We start from the raw sequence: 23,570 nt of genomic DNA on the forward strand, positions 1-23,570 counted from the left end.
GTGGTCACGTGAAATTCATGTGTTTTTTCTGTAAAGGGATCTGGCATATTACTCTGCACTCAGTGTTGCCAACTTTCTGCAATGAAGCAATCTTTCTTTATTGATCAATGACTTTGTTCTGCAAGTGAACAGAAGATGTGGCAATGCACTACACTTTTGGAGGGTTACAAAAAGTCAGTTAAAGGTAGTGTGAAAGTAATGCAGTTGGCAAAACTGGTTGTGGTGGTAGTGGCCCCTGTCTGTTTGTCTTTCCTGAGTCTCTGGTTTCCTGTCTCTGTTGCTACCGTATATGACATAGCAAACAGGAAGCATTTACTATGGCAAATCACCGCTCTGAAAGTTGCAATAGCTGATTTCAAACTCAGTTCCAAGTAGTGAGGGACCAGGGTGACCCCTGCTGTTTGGTAGATTAGGAATGCAAGTCATTTTGGAGCTTGAGTCTTTATAGAAATGTCACTTGTATAACAATCAGCTACATTAGAAATGTGATGTCACCAGGCAGGCCAAAACTCCATCCCACCAAAACAGTCTGACATTTCTGGCGGTCTTTTCAAACAGCTCTTACGCTAAAATGGCGTTATCATAAAGTTCACAATTTCACAGTATTATTCCAACCTCACAGTGTGGAAATATATATAAAACACAGGAAAATCAAGTTGTTGACTGCACTGGACCTTTAATAAGAGATGTATTTATGAATTGGTTGTATAGTCTCAAACATGTGGTTGCCATAGTAAATCCGTCTGAACATTTCCTCCATACACCACCTCTCCCCATGGAGTGCTTTTATGGAAGGAAATTGGTTTGTATTTGCGTGTGTGTGTGCGTGCAAGCATCTGGTATGTGTGTGTGCTTCTCCAGTACCCTGTCTTGCACTGCCTCCACCACTACAAGGCATGTATGTGTATGTTTGTGAAACCCTCTGTCTGTGTATGCCTGTAGTCTTGCCCACTCCATGCAGCCACCCCTCACCCACCTCCACCCATACCCAGCCCTCTCTCACCCCTCCATCCATCCCAGCCATGGTGGTCTGACAGACGGGTGTTGTTGTGTGCCGCTCCCTGGCAGGAGAAGGAGGACAAGGCGGTGCTGCAGGCCGAGGTGCAGAGCCTCAGGCAGAATAACCAGCGGCTGCAGGAGGAATCCCAGAGCACCGTGGCCCGCCTCATCAAAGTCACCGAGCTGCTGTGCAATGTCAACAAGCCCTGTTAGCTCCACCACAGTACACACTGTGGACACACACACAGATCACACACAAACAAACAAATACACACAGACGATCGCACACAGATCACAAACATACACGCCGGACACACACCGCATTCAATATTGTATACAAACACACCTGCAGAGTACATCAACCTTCTCTACACCACGTATATAGACACATGCACAATACTCTGCATTCTGTAGGACGACATTTTACCTCTGGGCAAGCCCATGGGTGCAGAACCAACTCAAAAAACAACTCTGAGACATTTCTCACCATCTGATGGTCTTCTCAATAGATTGACCAATGGTTGTGCTTTACCCAAGAGTGTGTTTTGTACCTTGAGTGTGCGCAAGTGAGTGTGTGTGTGTGCGTGCGTCACTATGGTTCTTTTATCTTGCTTCACATACTTGACAAGTTGGGCAGAATAGCAATTGCTTAAAACAACCCAATTGATTTAGATGAAGAGACACGTGTGCAGCATGTTTGGTGGCTGTTTATTTCAATTGACACAAAGCGTGTGTATGTCTCATGATGTACGTATGTAAACAGTAGTCTCCCTCTCCTCTCTGCTCAACCCACTCCATGATATGCAACGTCTTGGAATGAGAACAGTTCAGCTGTGCACCCTTAGAGTGGAGGGCCTTGGATCTACATATTATACAGAAAAAGGGAAAATGACAATTGCATGCCTGCAGGTAGCCTGCTTGAATAGACGGAATGATGCATACTGACCCTACCTGTCTCTGCCAACCTTATCACGGATTAGTTAATTTATTGTGTAGAGACACCATTCTCTCCCCTCCATACCTCCTCAGCTTCATTTCAAGGGTTGTGGACTTGAGTATTTCACGTCTGCTTCCAGTGAATGAGACACACTTTACTTATAAGGGAATTGACTCACCGAATTAATTCTGATTGAGTTGAAACGGATATTGAAGTGGATAATACCTCTGCTGAGGATGAAACAATTGGAGAGATGAAAGACTGGCTGTAGAAGCTATGCTGTAGAAAGTGCACCTCCTGCTGGACTGAACCATGCATTGCCACAAGGCAGCTCTCCTTTTAGACAAAAATATTGTAGGGATTTAATGTGAACTAGAGAGGATTCCTTTAGTGAACACATCCTTCTGTGTTCCAATATATTTTGTGTTTGATGTCTACAATGACAATTCAGTGTATTTGAAATGAATTCAGAATGGAGTGGTTGCCTGTGGGTGAAGGAGTCCCCCATTTCACCCTAATGTTTTTGCGTGTGTACCTACTGTATGTGTGTTTCTGCGTTGTTCTTGCACTTTTAGCATCACCTATATCGGCATGGGACAGGGTACATATTTAACCTCCTGCCCAGGTTTATGCCTTGCTTGAAAAATTTAAGTGGATTTGATCTCACCCCTTCACCTCACCCCACCTCACCTTCAGGTCCACTGCTGATGACGCCAAAAACAATGTGAGATCAGAGGAGAACGGGATTATTCCTCCTACAAGACTGTTCTGCCAAAAGATGCCAAGGCAGCTCTCCTACACCCCACTCAACTCTAACTACTCAAACTCTGGAAGGGATGCCAAACAATCGTCACTCAAAGCTCTTGTTTGTTGTATATACTCTTTTACTTCCTCTTGTAGTTTTATTTTAGAGTCACTGTGATTACCCGGTACCAGCAGATAATGATATATTCAAATTAAATTATAAATCTAAACTTTATCTAAATGTGAAGACGACATGTACAGCTGTACTGCTCAGTGCGACTTAGTGCATTCGGTTGTGTATGCCCTCAATTGCAGGATGGTTTAATATGCAGACCATTGTAAATGTGCCCGAACAGGCTGTTTGAGCCATGCTGTTTAAAATGGTGATGCCTTGTTGTTGGAAATGATTAGCAGAGTGGAGAAGTGTAAGAATATCTGATGTTTTACTGTGTTCTTCTGTATAGTTCTTCAGATTGTAGGAGGTTGATGAAGCATGATAGTGCGCCAGGCAACTTCCTAGCTCCCCTGTGTGTGTGTGTGTGTGTATGTAAAAACTGTAATAACTTAATAATCTTGCAAATGTGGAATACCCTGTTAGATGTGTTAATACAAGGGGAGGGAGGTAGAAATTACATGTGCTATAAAGTTAAAATGGTATGATGGGGGTTGGTTTTAAGGAAGAATCTGTTTTTATATATACATTCAAACACAAGAAGACGAGAGGAAAAATATTTCTGCAATGTTAAAGTATTTCTTGGGGAAATGATAATGGTTATCGTTATCATTCTAGTATTGAGCTATTCATTCAGAGCTCCTACGTTCACGTTCAATAAGGTCTCTAATGCCACTAGGTATGCCTTAAAGAGTGACTCTCGGACTCTCCAGAGAGGACAGGACAGACTGGTTCATGTGAAGGCTTCTTTCTCAGACATTGTGCCTACCTGAAATTGTAATGTATGGTAACTCAGCTTGGTGTCTTCATTTCAGTTCTTCATGGTCATTGTTTGCAGACAGTGTCAGGTTGTCCTGTATCCTGCAGGATAGACAGGTGTGTCTGCCACATGACAGTGGTAGATGTATGGTTGGTTGGTATGGGGTCTCTCCAGGGTCTGCTCTTCAATCCTCCCACTGATGATCTGTGGCCCTTAAATCCAAAAGATGGGTTTAGGGACCCCAGAAAAGTGTCATAAAGGTTATATGAAGACGATATGAAGTTTGTGTTTGCTTTTGTTAGGTTAAAGGAAATTATCCGTATAGCGCTGGTTTAAGACCAGTATCTCCAACCCTATTGAATCACAATCATTCGATGCAGAAAAACATAACTTTCAACAATCATTTGGACATGAACCATCCTCCAAATCACACTCTGAGTGCACTTGGAACCCCCATTTATGTATCACCAAAAGTATGCCTGAGTGACCCCTAACGACACATTGTATGCCTGAGTGACCCCTAACAACACATTGCAGATGGTAACAATGCAATAGTCCTCATCTGCTCTAGACTACATCAGCTGGCAAACGATCTCCACCCAGCCAATAGTAAACCTGTGAGAATTATCCCTGGTAGAGACATTGTGGTTGTTGCCTCCTCCCATCCATACTGTAGTAGAGGTGCCAATGACCAGTGTTTTTCTTTTATCCTCTTATTTGTTTGCCTTATGTGTCATCGCATCATCCTTACAGGAAACCATGCTCGCAGTACAGTATGTGTCCTACTTCCACATTGTCATCTCTTTGTTGCTGTTGTAGAAGGGGATGTATTCATGTGGCCATACGGTAGGGAAGATAGAATACAGTACATTATTACCAATGGAACCACACATAAAATCATATCCCCAGTGTAGGTTTAGGGGAGGCCTGGCCACACATCATGTCAGAATGGTAGCACACATTGTACACTCTGCTCAGCCAGTTAAAGAGTTGACTTTACCATAACCAGGCAGTGGAACACTGAGGGAATGTATTGTAAAACACAAAATCATGTTTTCAGTATGATGCCACCTCCAAACCTGTTAATTCATTCATGAGAAAAGTAAATTGACTAAATGTTGTTCATGTACTGTGAACTGGAGGGCTCATGGCAATAAAGAATCCTCTGTACCTTTAGAAGTGGGTTGGTGTGTCAATGCTATGATTGTCAATGTCTCGTTCTTTCTTTGTGAGTCCTGAGAAATGGCAGTGTTGGGAAGCTCAAATCCCTTTATTCAATATCCCATTGAGGTTTGTTCTTTTGATGCGATTTAGTCTAATAAAAAGCAACATGTTGATAATAATGTGACAACAACATGATAACTCCAGATTACAAGTCCTAACACCTACTGCAGTGTCTAACAAAGCGGTTGTGTGTCACAACGTCTACATTATACGTTTTACTCTGTCTGGTTATTGAAATAAAACACAACCCCGACTGCAGTCATCCAATAACTAGACCGTTCACAGTTTAATAGCCTACATTACATTTTCTGTGATCAGCATCATTCATGTAACTGATACAATCAGAAGTAGATATAGGACTTTCTATGGGTGACTGTACAGACCAGATATGGAGAGCATTACCATTGGTCTGAGCAGTTTTACTGCATGTGAAACACAAGTGACAAAGTGTGTAATGACAACATGACTAAATAAAGGAAGGGAAGTGTTTATTTAATGGAATTCCTCTGGAATGTACTATATAGTGCATGCACACTCTTCTCATGCATGTGCATGCACATACACACACAGTAAACACTACAGAAAACTGAGGCCTGTGTTTGACTATGTTAAATGTCTTCTTGAGTGCATACAGTATAAAGAAAGGCAAATACATGTTTCAAGTCTCTTCTACACAATCGTGATCCATAACAAGTCAGGACAACATAACACAAACACTTCCCTGAACTGTGTGCTCTGGAAAGCTTTCCTAAACACCAGCCGCGTTGAAGCTCTTTATCTTCCCAGGCCTGACACCTGGAGAAGGGCTGATGACAACAATAACCGGGCTTATGTCTTTATTTGGGGTTGGAGCAGCGGGCAGAATCTTCACTAGGGGCCAGAGCAAAACGTGTGCCAGACATACTGTAGCGCAAGGATATAATGCAGGTTGTACTCACCGATGTTCTGTAAACATAGGCAGCATGCACTGGTGTCTGTCTGTGTGCCTGTGTGTGTTGAGAGGGGGAAGAAACGGCCTCTCTCCTGTTCAGATATAATGTCTGTGAAATGTTTAAACCAGGCCAATTTTGTATGTCGCCAACCACATCACTCTTGTTGTTTGACTGCAGTAGCACAGTAGTAGGCCTAATATTGTCTATTATAAATTCTTCCACTATGTTCAGATGTCAAATTATCACACTGGTTGCTTGAGGAAATAGGCTATCTTTGAAAATTGGCTGAGCATTGTTTTCTATTTTGTTTTGTTGCACTCTATTTATTGCATGACACCGAGCCTGTCGCCGCCTAGTGGTTCCCACTTTTAACGGAGCGCACAACACGACGACGGACTAGACTTCAGAACCAGTCGTTTGCCACCGCCTCAACTCGGGTTTAAACCTGCTTCTGCTGTCAACGACCTTTCAATCTATCTGCCGATCTGAATGCTGTAAGTGCTGTCGTTACTTCTACACCCACCCACTCCTCATTTGTAATCTTGTGTGATCTCAAGGCATGGATGTCACGGTGCGCCTTGGCAGAATAAAATATTGTAATCCGAATTGAGCACAGTCTGCGAGGATTTAGCACTGGTTTACACAATCAGCTAACTTCACATTCAAGTTGCAGGGGAAAGTGTAGTCTAGTGCAAACTGCTTGTAGTGAAAGTGGAAACCGATTTGACCGCAACAGATATGTTTTGATGGGTGAGGGACCGACTTCGGAATGAAGACGGCCGTACAGATTGGGAGACGGCGGCCGTTCCAGCGGTTCTGCTGCTGTGGAGTTGGGCTTCTCGCGGTCATTTGGCTCTCACAGGTCGCGCACGTGATAGGTGAGTTTTTCACAAGGATTATTGATGTAGGCAATTTTGCAGAATGTCAATTTATTAATATTCCTTGTGTGTTTGCGGAGTTTTTAGTATAACATATTTTAAACTAATCCTTTTAGAATTATGAACATTTTAGCACATTTTCATATCTTCACTTTGTCATAGATTTAATTATAATAGGCTACCTGAGGGGAAAAGGCATCAGTCAGCTCATTCTGTGTCACATTCTTCATTCATTAAATACTCAATTAAATACTGCCCTCACTAAATATGCCTGATTACCTCATTCCTTGGAGGAGATCATTATGTAACCAAATTGATAATAGGCTGTATGGGATGAAAGAGAGAGATTTGTAACCAACAGATTGGAGGATCCCCTCCCCTGTCCCTGTCCCAATATTCTGCACGTAGAGTGTGACACCTGCTTCACATTGGGAGCATACCTTCACCATCACATCCCTGCTCCAACCTGGCATACTCTCAGCCAATCGCCTGCACAGAACCCCAGAGAATCATCCTGAGGGAACTCAGAGAATACATGTCTCTATCAAGCACTGCATTAAGTAACACAGAAGACAGATTATTGAAATTGCACTGCATTGAGAAAAGGGATATGCATGTAAACTGTGTGTAAAAGGGTGAGTGTATGAACAAAAGAGGACATTGGGATGCAGTTATTCATATCCTTTGTATCATATGCTCAACATTTACCCTATAGGGGCCATATTCTCTACAGAGCTGGGTCTACGGTTTCCTCTTGGAGGATGGATTCACATATTCAGCTATGAAGCAACAGATGATCAGGCTAAATCATTCAATCATGAGGTGTGTGTGCATGCGTGCTTGCATGCTTGTGTGCGTGCGTGAGATTGTGTGGGCCAGTCCTGTGATTTTCCGGTTGAGAGAGTATGAGTTAATGTAATGATTCATAGATTAAGTGATGACAGACACAGCTATGACACAAACTTTCTGACAACCAGTGTTCTGATACTGTTAATATATTTAATAGCTGTCATACCTGTTTATGTATTCTTCAGTTTTCCCTACTATTTATAACTTCACTATTTCATTACTACCATCATGCTATTCACCCCATAGCTTCATTAATAAGTCTAATCTTGGGAAATAAAATGAGTAATTACTTAATGTATCTTTCTAATGGCAAGATATTTGTATTACTCTATAAATGCATTAATTTGACATATTCATCATACAGTATCATTCTAGTGGTAGGGCATTGGAAAATATTCAAATGCCCCAGGGCAGTGATTGGGGTCGTTCGGATGGGGATGTTAAACAGGTGTCCTGACTCTCTGTGGTCACTGAAGATCCCATGGCACTTATCGTAAGAGTAAGGGTGTTAACCCCCGTGTCCTGGCCCTCATACCAATCTGTCCCTCATACCACCATGGCCACTTAATCATCCCCAGCTTCCAATTGGCTCATTCATCCCCCTCCTCTCCCCTGTAACTATTCCCCAGGTCGTTGCTGTAAATAACAATGTGTTTTCAGTCAACTTACCTGGTAAAATAAGGGTAAAATAAAAAATACTAGTCACTATAGGGTGGCAGGTAGCCTAGTGGTTAAGAGCGTTCGGCCAGTAACCGAAAGATTGCTGGTTTGAATCCCTGAGACAGCAAGGTGGAAAAACTGCCCTTGAGCAAGGCAGTTAACCCCCATCAACAACTGGGTGCTGTGGACCTTGTTTAAAGTAGCCCCCTGCACCGCTCTGATTCAGAGGGGTTGGGTTATGCAGAAGAAACATTTCAGTTGAATGCATTCAGTTGTGCAACTGACTAGGTCTTCCCTTCCCTATAATATAGCAATTGTTTTTGAAGGCTGTTTAATTTATTGCTGATTCCAGTCTAGTTCGAGGCTGACCATAGCACCAATGCCTACAATGCAGGAGACAGCTCATCCCAAGGAGTGAGGGAAGGATGTACCCATATCTGAACCCCACATCTTCTATTCTTCCCTCCTTTAAAAGGACATGACCTGACCTGACAAAGTGTCTCAAAGAGACTCGACTTAGATCAGAGTGTGGTGTCAGTCTGGGTCTGGGTTAAAGCCCTGTATTATGTGATGTGTGGTCGTGCTGTGAGAGGTTATAATGATGGCGGCAGCGGTGCCGTCTGTGACGGGCCCATTTTAGAATTTCACATTACCCAGGTTCCTCTTGATGCCTCCACATGAAAGCCGCCGCATCCCCATGCTCAGGCCAAGAGCGACACGCTTGTGAAACACGGTGATTGGACTGTAATGTAAAACAAAGCGGACAGTGATCATGAAACAGACTGGACACAGAGAGAGAACAAGCAGTCTCATAACAACAGGAGTGTAGAGGGTAATGGCCCCCACTGGCTGGCTCTGCTATGCTCTGGACAGATAGATCTCAGTGGTTGGGAGCGGCTATCTCTCTGTGTTTCCATAGTAGACAATCACTCAGATATCCACTATATATATAAAAAGTATGTGGACACCCCTTCAAATCAGTGGATTCAGCTATTTCAACCACAGCCGTTGCTGACAGGTGTATAAAATCGAGCACACAGCCATGCAATCTCCATAGACAAACATTGGTAGTAGAATGGCCTTACTGAAGAGCTCAGTGACTTTCAACGTGGCACCGTTATAGAATGCCACCTTTCCAACAAGTCAGTTCGTCAAATTTCTGCCCTGCTAGAGCTGCCCCTGTCAACTGTAAGTGCTGTTGTGAAGTGGAAACGTCTAGGAGCAACAACGGCTCAGCCGCAAAGTGGTAGGCAACACAAGCTCACAGAACTGGACCGCCGAGTGCTGAAGCGCGTAGCGCGTAAAATCCCTCTGTCCTCGGTTGCAACACTCACTACTGAGTTCCAAACTGCCTCTGGAAGCAACGTCAGCACAATAACTGTTTATCGGGAGCTTCATGGAATGGGTTTCCATGGCCGAGCAGCCGCACACAAGCCTAAGATCACCATGCGCAATGCCAAGCGTCGGCTGGAGTGGTGTAAAGCTCGCAGCCATTGGACCCTGGAGCAGTGGAAACGCATTCTCTGGAGTGATGAATCACACTTCACCATCTGGCAGTCCGACGGACGAATCTGGGTTTGGCAGATGTCAGGAGAACGCTACCTGCCTGAATGCATAGTGCCAACTGTAAAGTTTGGTGGAGGAGGAATAATGGTCTGGGGCTGTTTTTCATGGTTTGGACTAGGCCCCTTAGTTCCAGTGAAGGGAAATCTTAACGCTACAGCATACAATTACATTCTAGATGTTTCTCTGCTTCCAACTTTGTGATACAAGTTTGGGTAAGGCCCTTCCCTGTTTCAGCATGGCAATGCCCCTGTGCACAAAGGGAGGTCCATACAGAAATGGTTTGTCGAGATCGGTGTGGAAGATCTTGATTAGCCTGCACAGAGCCCTGGCCTCAACCCCATTGAACACTTTTAGGATGAATTGGAACACCAACTGCGAGCCAGGCCTAATGGCCCAACATCAGTGCCCAAACTCACTAGCTCTTGTGGCTGAATGGAAGCAAGTCCCTGCAGCAATGTTCTAACATCTAATGGAAAGTCTTCCCAGAAGAGTGGAGGCTGTTATAGCAGCAAAGGGGGGACCAACTCCATATTAATGCCCATGATTTTGGAATGAGATGTTCGACGAGCAGGTGTCCACATACTTTTGGTCATGTAGTGTATCAGTGGAGGTCCTCACTGTTTATCCTTCCTTATATAGTGGTGCAAAGCTGAAGCCCAAATAAAGAGATTGCTATCAGCAGAGGGATACAGAACAGGGATTTATAGCGTGGAGAGATTACAGTGCTGATATGATGAATGGCTAATGAGAGTTAACTCATAAAAGATTACATGATCTTGGGTTCGATCCCCGGGGCCACCAATACGTAAAAATGTATGCACACATGACTGTAAGTCGCTTTGGATAAAAGCGTCTGCTAAATGGCATATTATTATTATTATTATCATCTGCTGACCCTCTCCAGTTTCTTTCTCCAGCCTCTATAATAAGGTGTCCAAATTTCTTTTCATCTTCTGTCGGATCTGCGTTAGAACACAAGCCTTTGAATGTTGTGTCCAATAAGATAGTGTAGTGTCTTTTGACCAGTCTTTTGAGGAGCCTCAGTGCAATACAATACTCAAATTACAAACCAATTGTCTTATATTTCAACAGAGCCGGAGTCGTCCGGGTCTCATTCAGCAGAGGATGGCGTTCCAGTCCGTTCCAGACGCAGGCTGATGCAGGAGGAGTGGACAGAAGACAACCAGACCCTAGACCTTCCTAGACCAGGTGAGTCAGCCTCACAGCCCCCCTTTCTCACCTCCACCCTGCCACTGATGCCTACTGATCTCCCTGCTATCCAAAAGTTTATGTTCCCTACCATGTACTCTGGCACACAGCTTTAGATCTCCTCAGAGAATTACAACTGATACGGACCACCTTCAAACTCAATAGACTCTCTGTACTCATTTTACATGACATTTTTGTCATTTAGCAGATGCTCTTATACAGAGCAACTTAATAGTGTTCCACTATGCTTTAAATGATAAATGACATTCCATAGGAGCCCTACAAGTCCTGAAGACACATGCACAAACTGTCTCTTGACTAAAGATTTATTTTCCAAACTTTGTGGGACACTTGAGGATGGCTCCAAGAGTGTCTTAGCTGTGTAGATGTGACTGAGTGTGTGTTTACGTGTATGTGTGTTTGGGGTAGGTGGTTGAGGCTGTGTGTGTGCTGGTGAACCCTGGCTCTCCCTCTCCCCTGTGGGTTAACTGAAAAGGTCATGTGGGCCAAGACTGCAGTGCAGTGGTTTTCAAGAATCTCTGCTCTGTAAACTGTGTCTCAAACTTGGCTGCCGGGCCAGAGGAAAGGTTCTGTCTGGAGTTGTTAGAGCAGCATGCCAGACTTGTGCAATGGAAGAATCAAGGAAATAGATAAACAGTAAGTAAACACAGTGGAGGACATGGGGGGAGAAGACAGCTAGGGAGGAGCTCTGCAGCAGGACAACATGACTGAGCAACACACAATGCTTTGACTTCAATCTGCAGCATGACAATGAATGAACTGCATTGGATACCACTATCTCCCTGAGGACACCTGCCAGGCTGCCACAATCGTTCTATTTTTACGCTTGGCAGACTAGAGCCATTAGCGCAAGATGTGTACCTACTACACCAGTATATCAAGCACCAGATGTGTACCTACTACACCAGTATATCAAGCACCAGATGTGTTGTCTTTCTGTTACAAACAGACCTCAGTATCTTTGACAACGACACATCTCCCATATCGATGGGTTCGTAAAGTCAGGGGTGCAAATTTGGTTTTAGAAGTGGGCGGGACATTATTATTATAATATTTATTTTTTTGTCAGATAAACACTCTAAACAGCCTACCCGACCGCTCGAGGCGTCCGCATGGTCCTAAAGCACACCGTTGCCTTGTTTGTATCACATTCCAATGATAAAACTGTGGGGGGGCAAAAATGCAATTTCAGAATGTGAAATGTTCATGTCCCCAGTGAAAGTTGCGCCCCTGCATAAAGTAAATACAGGTTGTAGAACAAGAGACTGATGGATCTGCCCTTACGAAAAAAGATTGCAGTCAGAGTGCAGTATAATTGCAGTACACTGCATTTAGATTCCAGTAAAACTGCAGTATGCTGCAAATTGCGTCCAAAACAGTTTTTTTACTACAGTAATTTCAGTGTAACTGCAGTACAAAATACCACAGTCGACTGCAGTTACTGCACTTTTACTACAGTTTCAAAACTGCAATCTTTTTTTGTAAGGGTGTGGGCAAGTATGAGATAAACTGATCAGAAGGGCTGCACTAGGCTACTCCTTTACAATTCAGGCTCAGGGCAGGCTACTCCTTTACAATACAGGCTCAGGGCAGGCTACTCCTTTACAATACAGGCTCAGGGCAGGCTACTCCTTTACAATACAGGCTCAGGGCAGGCTACTCCTCTTTATGTGCATGTAAGCCCCTGTTTACTATAACTGGTAATAATTACATAATCCATAGTGCGATCAAACGTCCAGCTCGGACCTCTAGGAATATTATCTTTGGGATAGCGTAAGCGAGGTCTCACTCTCCATCCTCCCGCTTAACAAGACGGAGACGGCAACGTCTGCCTTCAGTCGACAATCCTTTGAGGCCAGCGTTGCTAAGCAACTGAATGCTAAATGTTGAAACCCAGATCATTCTGTCTCTCAAGCATTCAAAGTGCCGAGGCAGAATTAACAACCACATCGAGCTAAAAATAAACCAGCAGGAGAAGATACGCTCATACATATTTAGAAGTGTCAATAACGATCTCTCATATGTTTTTTATGCATTCGTTTTGTTGGTTTTGGCAAACAACAGAGCCAGACGTTTGAGGATGATTTTTCCACAGATATATTTTAGTGGTTGACTGAAAAAGAGAATCTGGCAGAAAGAGAATCTGAGTTTTGTCAGGGGAGTAATTTTTTATGGCTGTCAAATAAAGCAAATGGCTATTAATGCAACCATTAAACATGGGAGTAGTTGTCTTTTTGTCTGAAGTCTTTGGGAATTGGGGGAAATATTGTTAGCTCTCCATCACTCCCTCCTGTGTCTCTTGAACCCTTGTCCTCTCTGCGTTCACATTGGTTCCTGATGATAATAAAAAAATCAGAGGTTAAGGATGGAGGTCAGTCTCACATTCACAGACAGCTATTTGTGTGGTTGAACATAAAACAAGTGTTCAATATATGGCTCACAAATACCGTCTAAATGTATATAGAATGACGCTGCAATGGATAGCTGCTGTTTTACGGGTTCCTGACCAATTCTGCTATTTATTTATTTTTTAGCGCTGATCGTAACTTTTTTATGTACATAATATTTCCGCCATCGTTTCCTATGACCAAAAATAGCTTCTGGATGTCAGAACAGCTATCACTAACCTCGATTTAGATTAACATTTTTACATACTGCTCATCCCGGACCAGGCCCTAATCCCCGTGCCTCGGAAAAGGAAAAGAGGCCGACGTGCAAGTACCCTGACAAAACTAGGTTGGCTAATAAATAATCCACCTCTACCCTCAGTTCTATTGGCGAACATACAATCCGGTCTGATGGACCCACAACATTATTGGGTTTTTAAAACAATACAGCCATAACAATTTACGTAAAAATACTTAATACTTAGATGTTGACTTATATAAATTATAAGCAATATAGACAGCATACATGGTTAATATTTGCTATTCATTTTTTTTTAATAAAATGTGATTTTTGTAAACAAAAATCAATTATAATCAAGACATGGGTGGAATAAATCGTGTTTATCTTGAACAAATTGAAATTAAACAAGGTTTTCATCACTATTGATGTTTATTGCTTTGAACTGAACCAATTGGAAGGACACATTTTACATACAGTATTTTATGGAAATGATAAATGAGCCCCATTGAACACAAATGAAGACAAATGAAGGCCGGTCTACACACCACATGAGGGACAGAGTTTTACTGTATGTGTGTTGCAAATGTATTTCTTGCACTTGATGCATGTGTACTGTGTCTTCCTGTCCTTCTTGGGTCCACACACATCGCAGCGCTTCTTCTTGTTGCTACCGGCTGCAGTCTAGAATGATGAAAACACTTAGTTCAGGAATTTTACTAACAACTCACTCACTCACTCACTCACTCACTCACTCACTCACTCACTCACTCACTCACATATATAGTTACAGCAGGCCAAGGTAGGAGAGTCAGACACACACACATGCAACAACATCACTCACACTTACTTCCGGTATTGGAGTTGTTGGGTCTGTGGGTCGGGCGGATGGGGCACCAGCATCCTCCTCCTGAATCCTCCTCACGATGGCTGCAGAAGCTGGGGTCCTTGGGATATGTTGCCTCCTCTGGATTTGAGGTCTTACCAATGCCTTGCCCAGCTCCACGAGAAAGAGCCGTCTCCTCTGGAGCTTCCCTCTGTTCCAATCTGGGTTCAACGCCATCCAGATGACAAATGCGTTGTACGCCGAGATGTCCAAGATATTGAATAATATCACAAGTGGCCAGCGTAGGGTTCTTCTTTTGCAGCTGTAGCCAGTCACCAGCTTGTCTAAGTTGTCCACCCCTCCTTTTGTGGCATTGTAATCCATTATGATTTCTGGTTTTTGATGTTCCTGGCCACAGATTCTCCCATCCCTATGCAGCGTACTCACGAGTACCACATTTTTGCCTTTCTTTGCCATGTAGGACACTAGGGACATGTCGGCCGGGAACACAAACTTAGAGGAATTGATAGGCCTGTTCCGTGTATTCAACAGCTGAGGTGGGAGCCCTGGCTTGTTTTTCTGTACTGTTCCTACCATCGTCAGCTTCCTCTTGAGGAGCTCCTGTCCCAGCTTGTGCAAAGTAAAAAAGTTATTGCTTGTGATGTTGTGGCCACGGAGTCCCTGTGTCACGTCCAGGACAACCCGCATCCTTTGGTTCTTCTAAGGGGCTCCTCCATCTGGCTTCCCCGTATACACTTGCAAGTTCCACGCATATGATGAAGCAGCATCACAGGCAGCCCAGATCTTGATTCCATATTCTGCGGGTTTAGACGGTATGTACTAAATGGCATAAGCTGCTCATCAACAGTAACGTTGGGCCCAGGGTTGTAAAACAGGGGAAGGCGGTCCACGCACTTGTCCCACACTGACCTGATTGCAGCAAGGTTGTCTCTCTGCCGCCGAGCTGGTCTGGTGTCTCGGTTATCGAAGCGGATAATCCTGGAAATAATGTGGAAGTTTTCCAGAGACATTGTTGCATGGAAAAGTTCTCTGCCAGTTTCTGCATCCCACAGGGATTCTGTGGATTCCCCATTGGATCTGAAAACACCAGCAAGGATAAGAACCCCAAAGTATGCATGTAAATGAGTTTGGTCCATCTCCTTCCATCTCTCTCCAAAAACATGCCTTCCCTCCATATTAGTGCAGTCCAGAATGATTTTCTGGATGGTGTCTGGGATGAACAGTTCAAAAGAAGACTTTATGTCCTGCACATGAGTAACCGCCATCCGCATCGGCCCTGGTTGCATCATTATCACATTGGCAGCCATTCAATTTCACCATTTTTTGACATCCATATTTCTCCTCCTGCAGGCTGCTAATGAGCTGGTTGCTGACGGGCTGGTCCTGGGGCTGGCTGCTGACGGGCTGGTCCTGGGGCTGGCTGCTGACGGGCTGGTCCTGGGGCTGGCTGCTGACGGGCTGGTCCTGGGGCTGGCTGCTGACGGGCTGGTCCTGGGGCTGGCTGCTGACGGGCTGGTCCTGGGGCTGGCTGCTGACGGGCTGGTCCTGGGGCTGGCTGCTGACGGGCTGGTCCTGGGGCTGGCTGCTGACGGGCTGGTCCTGGGGCTGGCTGCTGACGGGCTGGTCCTGGGGCTGGCTGCTGACGGGCTGGTCCTGGGGCTGGCTGCTGACGGGCTGGTCCTGGGGCTGGCTGCTGACGGGCTGGTCCTGGGGCTGGCTGCTGACGGGCTGGTCCTGGGGCTGGCTGCTGACGGGCTGGTCCTGGGGCTGGCTGCTGACGGGCTGGTCCTGGGGCTGGCTGCTGACGGGCTGGTCCTGGGGGCTGGCTGCTGACGGGCTGGTCCTGGGGCTGGCTGCTGACGGGCTGGTCCTGGGGCTGGCTGCTGACGGGCTGGTCCTGGGGCTGGCTGCTGACGGGCTGGTCCTGGGGCTGGCTGCTGACGGGCTGGTCCTGGGGCTGGCTGCTGACGGGCTGGTCCTGGGGCTGGCTGCTGACGGGCTGGTCCTGGGGCTGGTTGCTGACGGGCTGGTCCTGGGGCTGGCTGCTGACGGGCTGGTCCTGGGGCTGGCTGCTGACGGGCTGGTCCTGGGGCTGGCTGCTGACGGGCTGGTCCTGGGGCTGGCTGCTGACGGGCTGGTCCTGGGGCTGGCAGCTGACGGGCTGGTCCTGGGGCTGGTTGCTGACGGGCTGGTCCTGGGGCTGGCTGAGGGTCAATCTCATCCTCTTCTTCCAACTCACTGTCAGACTGAATTGACAGAGACATGATCCTCATATTCTGAAAATTCTTCAAAAGTGGAAGACGTTCCTTCCACACTAGCTTCTCTCTCTGCAAAAATGATTTCTAAGGCCCTCTGAGCAGAGATTATTTTTGCCATACTGATTGATTGTGGTAAGGAGCCACACATGCAAAGCTATTTATTTGTTGTGTCCTTCCCCCAATTTGCAGCTGGCTGGGGTAGAGTGTGGGATAACACTGCATTTTTTTTACAATGTATCGAAATAATGTACCGTAATAATGTATTGTAATAACATTGTGCAGGTTCCCGCAATATATTGTGTAGTTTCACACACTACAAAGGGTAAAGAGTGCGAGAAAAGCGGGAGATAGGCAGACAGGCAAGGAGACAGACAGGTTCTTGTTGCTATGTTGAAACAGCAGGCCCAGGGAGGAGGAAGACAGAGTGAAGGCACACAGCAAACCTTTTTGTTTCATTTTTACTTGTTTTTACCTACACACACACTTTTCCACACTTTTTTATTACCCTCGGGTCCAGTGGACCCGAAAACCACATATGTAATATAAATGTGTAGGGGGGTGCACAGTGTGCACTCAATGAAAATGTGTTATTTTACATGTTCTTTACAGAAAATGAGCCAAGGCCAATGAGTCTCAGGTTAAAAAAATAATTAATTGTATCATTTTTCTTTTAGTAAACATTGAAAATGGGTCCCCCAGACCCGAACACCACACAAGGGTTAAGGAAGTCTCGAGGTTCTGCTCGCCTGAGTTAAATTACCTCATGATAAGCTGTTGACCAAACTATTTACCGAGATAATTTTCATTTATATTTTTCGTGGCTGTCTATTTGCCACCACAAACCGATGCTGGCACTAAGACCGCACTCAACGAGCTGTATAGGGCCATAAGCAAACAGGAAATGCTGATCCAGAGGCGGCGCTCCTAGTGGTTGGTTATTTAAATGTAGGGAAACTGAAATGCGTCTTACCTACTTTCTACCAGCATGTCACGTGCAACTAGAGGAGACAAAACTCTAGATCACCTTTACACACAGAAATGCATACAAAGCTCTCCCTCACCCTCCATTTGGCAAATCTGACCAAAACTATCCTCCTGATTCCTGCTTACAAGCAAAAACTCAAACAGGAAGTACCAGTGACGTGCTTAATACGGAAGTGGTCCGATGAAGCGGATGCTAAGCTACAGGACTGTTTTGCTAGCACAGACTGGAATATGTTCCAGGATTCATCTGATGGCATTGAGGAGTTTACCACATCAGTCACCGGCTTCATTAACAAGTGCATCAACGGCGACGTCTCCACAGTGACCATACGTACATATCCCAACCAGAAGCCATGGATTACAGGCAACATCCACACTGATATGAAGGCTAGAGCTGCCGCTTTCAAGGAGCGGGACGATAATCTGGACGCTCTCCGATGAGCCATCAAATATGCAAAGCGTCAATACAGGACTAAGATCGAATCCTACTACGCTGGCTCTGACGCTCGTCGGATGTAGCAGGGCTTGCAAACTATCACGGATTACAAAGGGAAACCCAGTCGCGAGCTGCCCAGTGACGCAAGCCTACCAGACGAGCTACATGCCTTCTATGCTCGCGTCGAGGCAAGCAACACTGAACCATGAATGAGAGCACCAGCTGTTCCGGACGACTGTGTGATCAAGCTCTCCATAGCCGATGTGAGTAAGACCTTTAAACAGGTTAACATTCAGAAGGATTACCAGGACGCGTACTCGGAGCATGCACTGACCAGCTGGCAAGTGTCATTTTCAACCTCTCCCTAACCCAGTCTGTAATACCTACATGTTTCAAGCAGACCACCATAGTCCCTGTGCCCAAGAACGCCATGGTAAGCTGTCTAAATGACTGTCACCCCATAGCACTCACATCTGTAGCCATGAAATGCTTTGCCAGGACAACAACCTCTCCCACAACGTTAGCAAGACAATGGAGCTGATCATGAACTACAGGAAACGGAGGGCCGAGCACGCCCCCATTCACATCGACAGGGCTGTAGTGGAGCGGGTCAAGAGCTTCAAGTTCCTCGGTGTCCACATAACTAAGGATCTATCATGGTCCACACCATGTGATACGGTGGGACTCATTGGGTTAAACAATTTGTTTCAAAATGCTGACCCCTCCGCTCAGATTCAAGGTGGGTGATGTGCGGTGCGCAATAGGCACTGTCCTTTACTCTCTGGTCTTGTGACCATTTGATCTGAACAAACCGTGCCTCGAGTATGTCGACAGAATCAAGCCTTTAGAGGTTAATGTTAATTATCCTTCATTATATTTGTCAAACATGACTGGCGTTTAGCCTATATTTATGTAATTAAAAGTCTCATTAAAGTTTGGCTACATTTTATGGCGCCTCCCTCATGTCAGCATAAGTTTGAACATGAGGCTGTAGCTAATATGCATATCACCTACACTTTGACATGTAGGCTTTGTATGTACATGAATAATTAATTTGAATACTATTCTAATGTTGGCCTCTCTGATCCAATTCTGATTGGAGTAATTGTGATTTTTGTGTAATTTTTTTGTGATTTCTATGATTATTTTTTAAACTTGTCTGCTAGGAAAACGTACATCTATATTCTTCTTGTCCGACATTTTTTTTACTTGTCTGGGACAAGAGGACAAGCGTTAATGTCAAGCCCTGCTTTAGAATTACTTGGCTAGCCTACTGTAGCCAGGTTGATATCTCTTTTGAAGCAATTATCTTAAAGGGGCAGTGTCCTACTTAGAAACAAAAATGAAAGCGATTAATACAATGCAATTCTAAAGAATAGAGTAATGACTTACATTGCTAAATTATATTAAAAAGCTTTGCAAGAAATATCATAAAAACCAAATATAGCTTATTAATAGCTGCATATAGAGAGAAAGCATGCCAACCTATAGTCCCTGCATAACCCCAATGCATTTAAAAACTACACCATGTCCGGGCCAGTAGAAATTTTGTTCGGGCCAGTCGATTTTTGGCCGACTGAGTCCGGTCAGGCAAGTGAGGAAAAAAGTTAATGTTGGACCCAGAGTTTTACCTGACCAGGTCATGAGATCAGGAAAAACTCCAGGCCCCAGAAAAGGCCACACCACTTTCAAACCTGTGGTGCCACCTTTGGTTTGCTCTTACCTGCCTTTCTAAGAGATGACTATGTCATAAAATCAAAGAATGAAAAATATGTCCATTATTGAATTTTCATCACATGGATGAAAACAAATGTTTTGATTCTTCATTAAAAATGCAAGGTTGTTGCAGTGGTTTTATTCTATGTAGTGGTGCTGTTTCTGTTGGTGTGTGAGACTGCTTTACTTGTGTTTCACTCAATACCTTAGCTTGACTCCAAGATACCCTGCAGAATCAGTAACATATCTTTCTCTCCTTCCATCTGCCTGCCATTCGGTCACACTTGCAGTCCATTTGAGTCCCCTCCAGCAGAGTGACTCAAATGGAGATCTCAACTGTTCACAGCTTTAGTGGTTTCATTTAGTATGGGTTTCACTTTTCATCAGGACTGATATGGCATTAAACACACACTCAAGCATGCTCGTGGGTGTTCACACACACACACCCACACACACACACACACACACACATACACGCACACACACACAGTGATTACATCACATGTCCATTTTGACCCCTTCTCCAGATTCTTGATTCGCCCAGCAGTGAAACGAAATTAGATCAAGCCTCCGACAGTGTGAATTCAAAGGAGATCTACTGTATCTGAGAGAGATCTATAGGAGACCAGGCAATAGATGTAATTAGAGCAGGGAGATTACCCTGGCTGGCTGGGGAAGCCTGTGATGCCAGAGGAGCAACATGTGAATGCTGCTGCAGCCCCACGTGCCCCCCCAAAGCTAGAGTGGATGGAGTCACTCAGTCCTCAGCTACACTGTCACTGCTAGGGGCACACACTGAATCTGTGATCAGAATGCTGTCAACTTTATGAGAGCTGATTATGTCCCGTGTCCTGTCCAGCATTGGAAGCCAAGCTCAGATATGTAAATCAGCTTACAGCTGGTCTAGTCAATCAGCAGACCCATGCTGCATGCAGTGACAAAAGCCTGTTAAATGGGAACAGAGGAAGAGCATCCTCACAAAGAAAATTCCTGGCCAACACCCTCTTGTATGCTCTCTCTCGTGCTCTCTCTCAAAGGACCTCTCCTGAGCTTTGGCAAGGAAGAATAAACATTTTTAGAAATTTCACTCCAGAGCTGCCTGTCATTTATCTTTTTTCATATTTCATAAGCCAAGACCATGGGAAACACACATTCCCCTCCCCCTTTCTCACCATTCACGCAGCCGTCATTGGCTTCCCACTGCCGCCTGTCAACAAACCGCTGCCCCCAGGGAGAGGGTTTCCATGGCAACTGCTTTCACCAAAGCAACTCCTCAATACGATCATCTGAGCCACGTGTTTCAGCACTCTATTTACAGTGCCTTCAGAAAGTATTCATACCCCTTGACTTATTCCAAATTTGGTTGTGTTACAGCCTGAATTCAAAATGGATTAAGTATATATTTTTTCTCACCCACCTACACCTACGCTCAATTCCCGATAATGATAAAGTGAAAACATGTTTTTAGAAATGTTTGCAAATGTATTGAAAATTAAATACAGAAATATCTAATTTCAAAGTATTCACACCCCTGAGTCAATACATGTTACAATCACCTATGGTAGCAATTACAACTGCTAGTATTTCTGGGTATGTCTCTAAGAGATTTGCACAACTGGATTGTACAATATTTACACACTATTCTTTTTTAAATTCTTCAAGCTCTGACAAGTTTTTTTGCCATAGATTTTTGTCTCCCATTGTCTGGTGGAAAGCAGACTGAACAAGGTTTTCCTCTAGGTTTTTGCCTGTTCTTAGCTCTATTCCATTTATTTTTATCCCCAACAATCTCCCTTGCCGATGACAAGCATACCCATAACATGATGCAGCCACCATCATGCTTGAAAATATGAAGAGTGGTACTCAGTGATGTGTTGTGTTGGATTTGCTCCAAACATAACGCTTTGTATTCAGGACATAAAGTTCATTTCTTTGCAAATTTTTTTGCAGTTTTACTTTAGTGCCTTTTGCAAACAGGATGCATGTTTTGGAAAAAATGTATTCTGTACAGGCTTCCTTCTTTTCGCTCTGTCATTTAGGTTAGTATTGTGGAAAAACTACAATGTTGTTGATCCTTCCTCAGTTTTCTCCTATCACAGCCATTAAACTCTGTAACTGTTTTAAAGTCACCATTGGCCTCATAGTGAAATCCCTGATCGTTTTCCTTCCTCTCCGGCAGAGTTAGGAAGGATGCCTGTATCTTTGTAGTGACTGGGTGTATTGATACACCATCCAAAGTGTAATTAATAACTTCACCATGCTCAAAGGGATTTTTTTTTTTACCCATCTACCAATAGGTGCCCTTCTTTGCGATGCATTGGAAAGACTCCCTGGTCTTTGTGGTTGAATCTGTGTTTGAAATTCACTGCTTGACTGTGGGGAACTTACAGATAATTGTATGTGGGGTACAGAGATGAGGTAGTCATTCAAAAATCATGTTTGACACTATTATTGAGTCCATGCAACTTATTATGCGACTTATTATGCGACTAATTTTTACTCCTGAACTTATTTAGGCTTGCCATAACAAAGGGGTTGAATACTTATTGACTCAAGACATTTCAGATGTTCATTTTTTATTAATTTGTAAACATTTGTAAAAACATAATTCCACTTTGACATAATGGGCTATTGTGTGTAGGCATGTGACACTAAATCTAAATGTAATCAATTTTTAAAAGGCTTAACACAACAAAATGTGGAAAAAGTCAAGGGATGTGAATACTTTCTGAAGGCACTGTACATAGAGACTGGGGCATTTTGTATTGGGGCTAGATGTCCTGGGGACCTGGGGCAGGTTCCGGATCTGGCCTGATTTCCAAAGCACAGCTATAGGATAAGGAAAACAGGAAATAATAATACTACCACAACTAGAGAACAGATGTCCTCACACTGATAGGATGCAGATGTGTACCCACTTTCTTTAGCGAGATTCTGCCTCACTCTTTCTTATGATAATCTGACAGAAAGTTTACATGCTAAACTGGGATGGTTTAGTGAATAGGTCCTGTCCCAGTGCAACAGCTGGCCAGAAAATAAAATAAGGTCCTTTCTCCACAGTTCTCTGGGAGAAGGGAATATTAGACGACCAGAGACAGAGAGAGGGACCCTCACCCTCTGAGTCTCAGATTCAGGATGTTGATTACATCACTAGATGTACATTAAATAACCTTTACATATACACACACTGTATAGAAGGGCATGGCCAAGCACACTGTCAACCTCCAGCCGTCTAGACCATATGGCCCCCCGTCCTCTCCGGTTCACACTACAGATTCAAGGATCAAATTCTAATATCCTTGATCACATGAGAGGCGGGCTTTCTTAATCCACATGGAGAAGGTTCAGAATGCTGCCATAGACTTACAACACAGTACATGGCATGTGGATCAGCATGTGTTGTGTGGCGTCAGACAGTGTGCATTGTGGGACTGACTGTGTAGGCTACCCAGCGCTGCCTCAGAGCAACAGGGCTATTAATAGGGTTGAGCTCCCCAGTCGTTAAAGTTCATTTTCCCCTGCGTCTGAGTACTGATTTAGCAGCGCTGCCCTGTGCACTCCAGGCTGCAGTCTCCTCTCCTCTTCTCATCACGCCGGGGGAAACGAGGGGAAGCTGGGCTCTCATTAACACTCTCATTCACACCTGAGGACTGGAGGAGCAGGAAGCAGCTTTCCCAAACACCTCCACCTCAGAGCTCTGCTCCTCTGCTCCTCTCTCTCTACACGGCCCAGGGGGCCAGCATCTGCTAGCCT

General features: G+C 44.5%; 2 protein-coding genes across 6 annotated transcripts in view; both read left to right on the top strand.

Annotated features, from left to right (window-relative positions):
- Positions 1 to 4,788, top strand: part of LOC121579509 (signal-induced proliferation-associated protein 1) — a 50,321-nt gene extending 45,533 nt beyond the window's left edge. For 2 of the 4 annotated variants that reach the window (XR_006002919.2, XM_041894133.2), the window contains one exon: positions 2,633 to 4,788. Coding sequence is in view for 3 of the 4 variants with exons in the window: in XM_041894133.2 (XP_041750067.1) it covers positions 2,633 to 2,644 (12 nt within the window). In the remaining variant the exon portion in view is untranslated. Of the gene's footprint in view, positions 1 to 1,068 lie in introns of all 4 variants that reach the window. The other 2 variants (XM_041894131.2, XM_041894132.2) reach the window with 1 other exon arrangement.
- A 1,359-nt stretch (positions 4,789 to 6,147) lies between these two features.
- LOC121579510 (sodium/potassium/calcium exchanger 3-like) overlaps positions 6,148 to 23,570 on the top strand; it is a 43,132-nt gene continuing 25,709 nt past the window's right edge. The window contains exons 1-3 of one of the 2 annotated variants that reach the window (XM_041894135.2): positions 6,148 to 6,262; positions 6,505 to 6,646; positions 10,814 to 10,930. In XM_041894135.2, the coding sequence (XP_041750069.2) occupies positions 6,538 to 6,646; positions 10,814 to 10,930 (226 nt within the window). In that variant the 5' untranslated portion in view covers positions 6,148 to 6,262; positions 6,505 to 6,537. Of the gene's footprint in view, positions 6,263 to 6,504; positions 6,647 to 7,378; positions 7,469 to 10,813; positions 10,931 to 23,570 lie in introns of those variants that run through there. The other variant, XM_041894136.2, reaches the window with a different exon arrangement.

The sequence above is a fragment of the Coregonus clupeaformis genome, chromosome 13 (genome assembly GCF_020615455.1).
Source record: "Coregonus clupeaformis isolate EN_2021a chromosome 13, ASM2061545v1, whole genome shotgun sequence".
NCBI classification, from domain to species: Eukaryota; Metazoa; Chordata; class Actinopteri; order Salmoniformes; family Salmonidae; genus Coregonus; species Coregonus clupeaformis.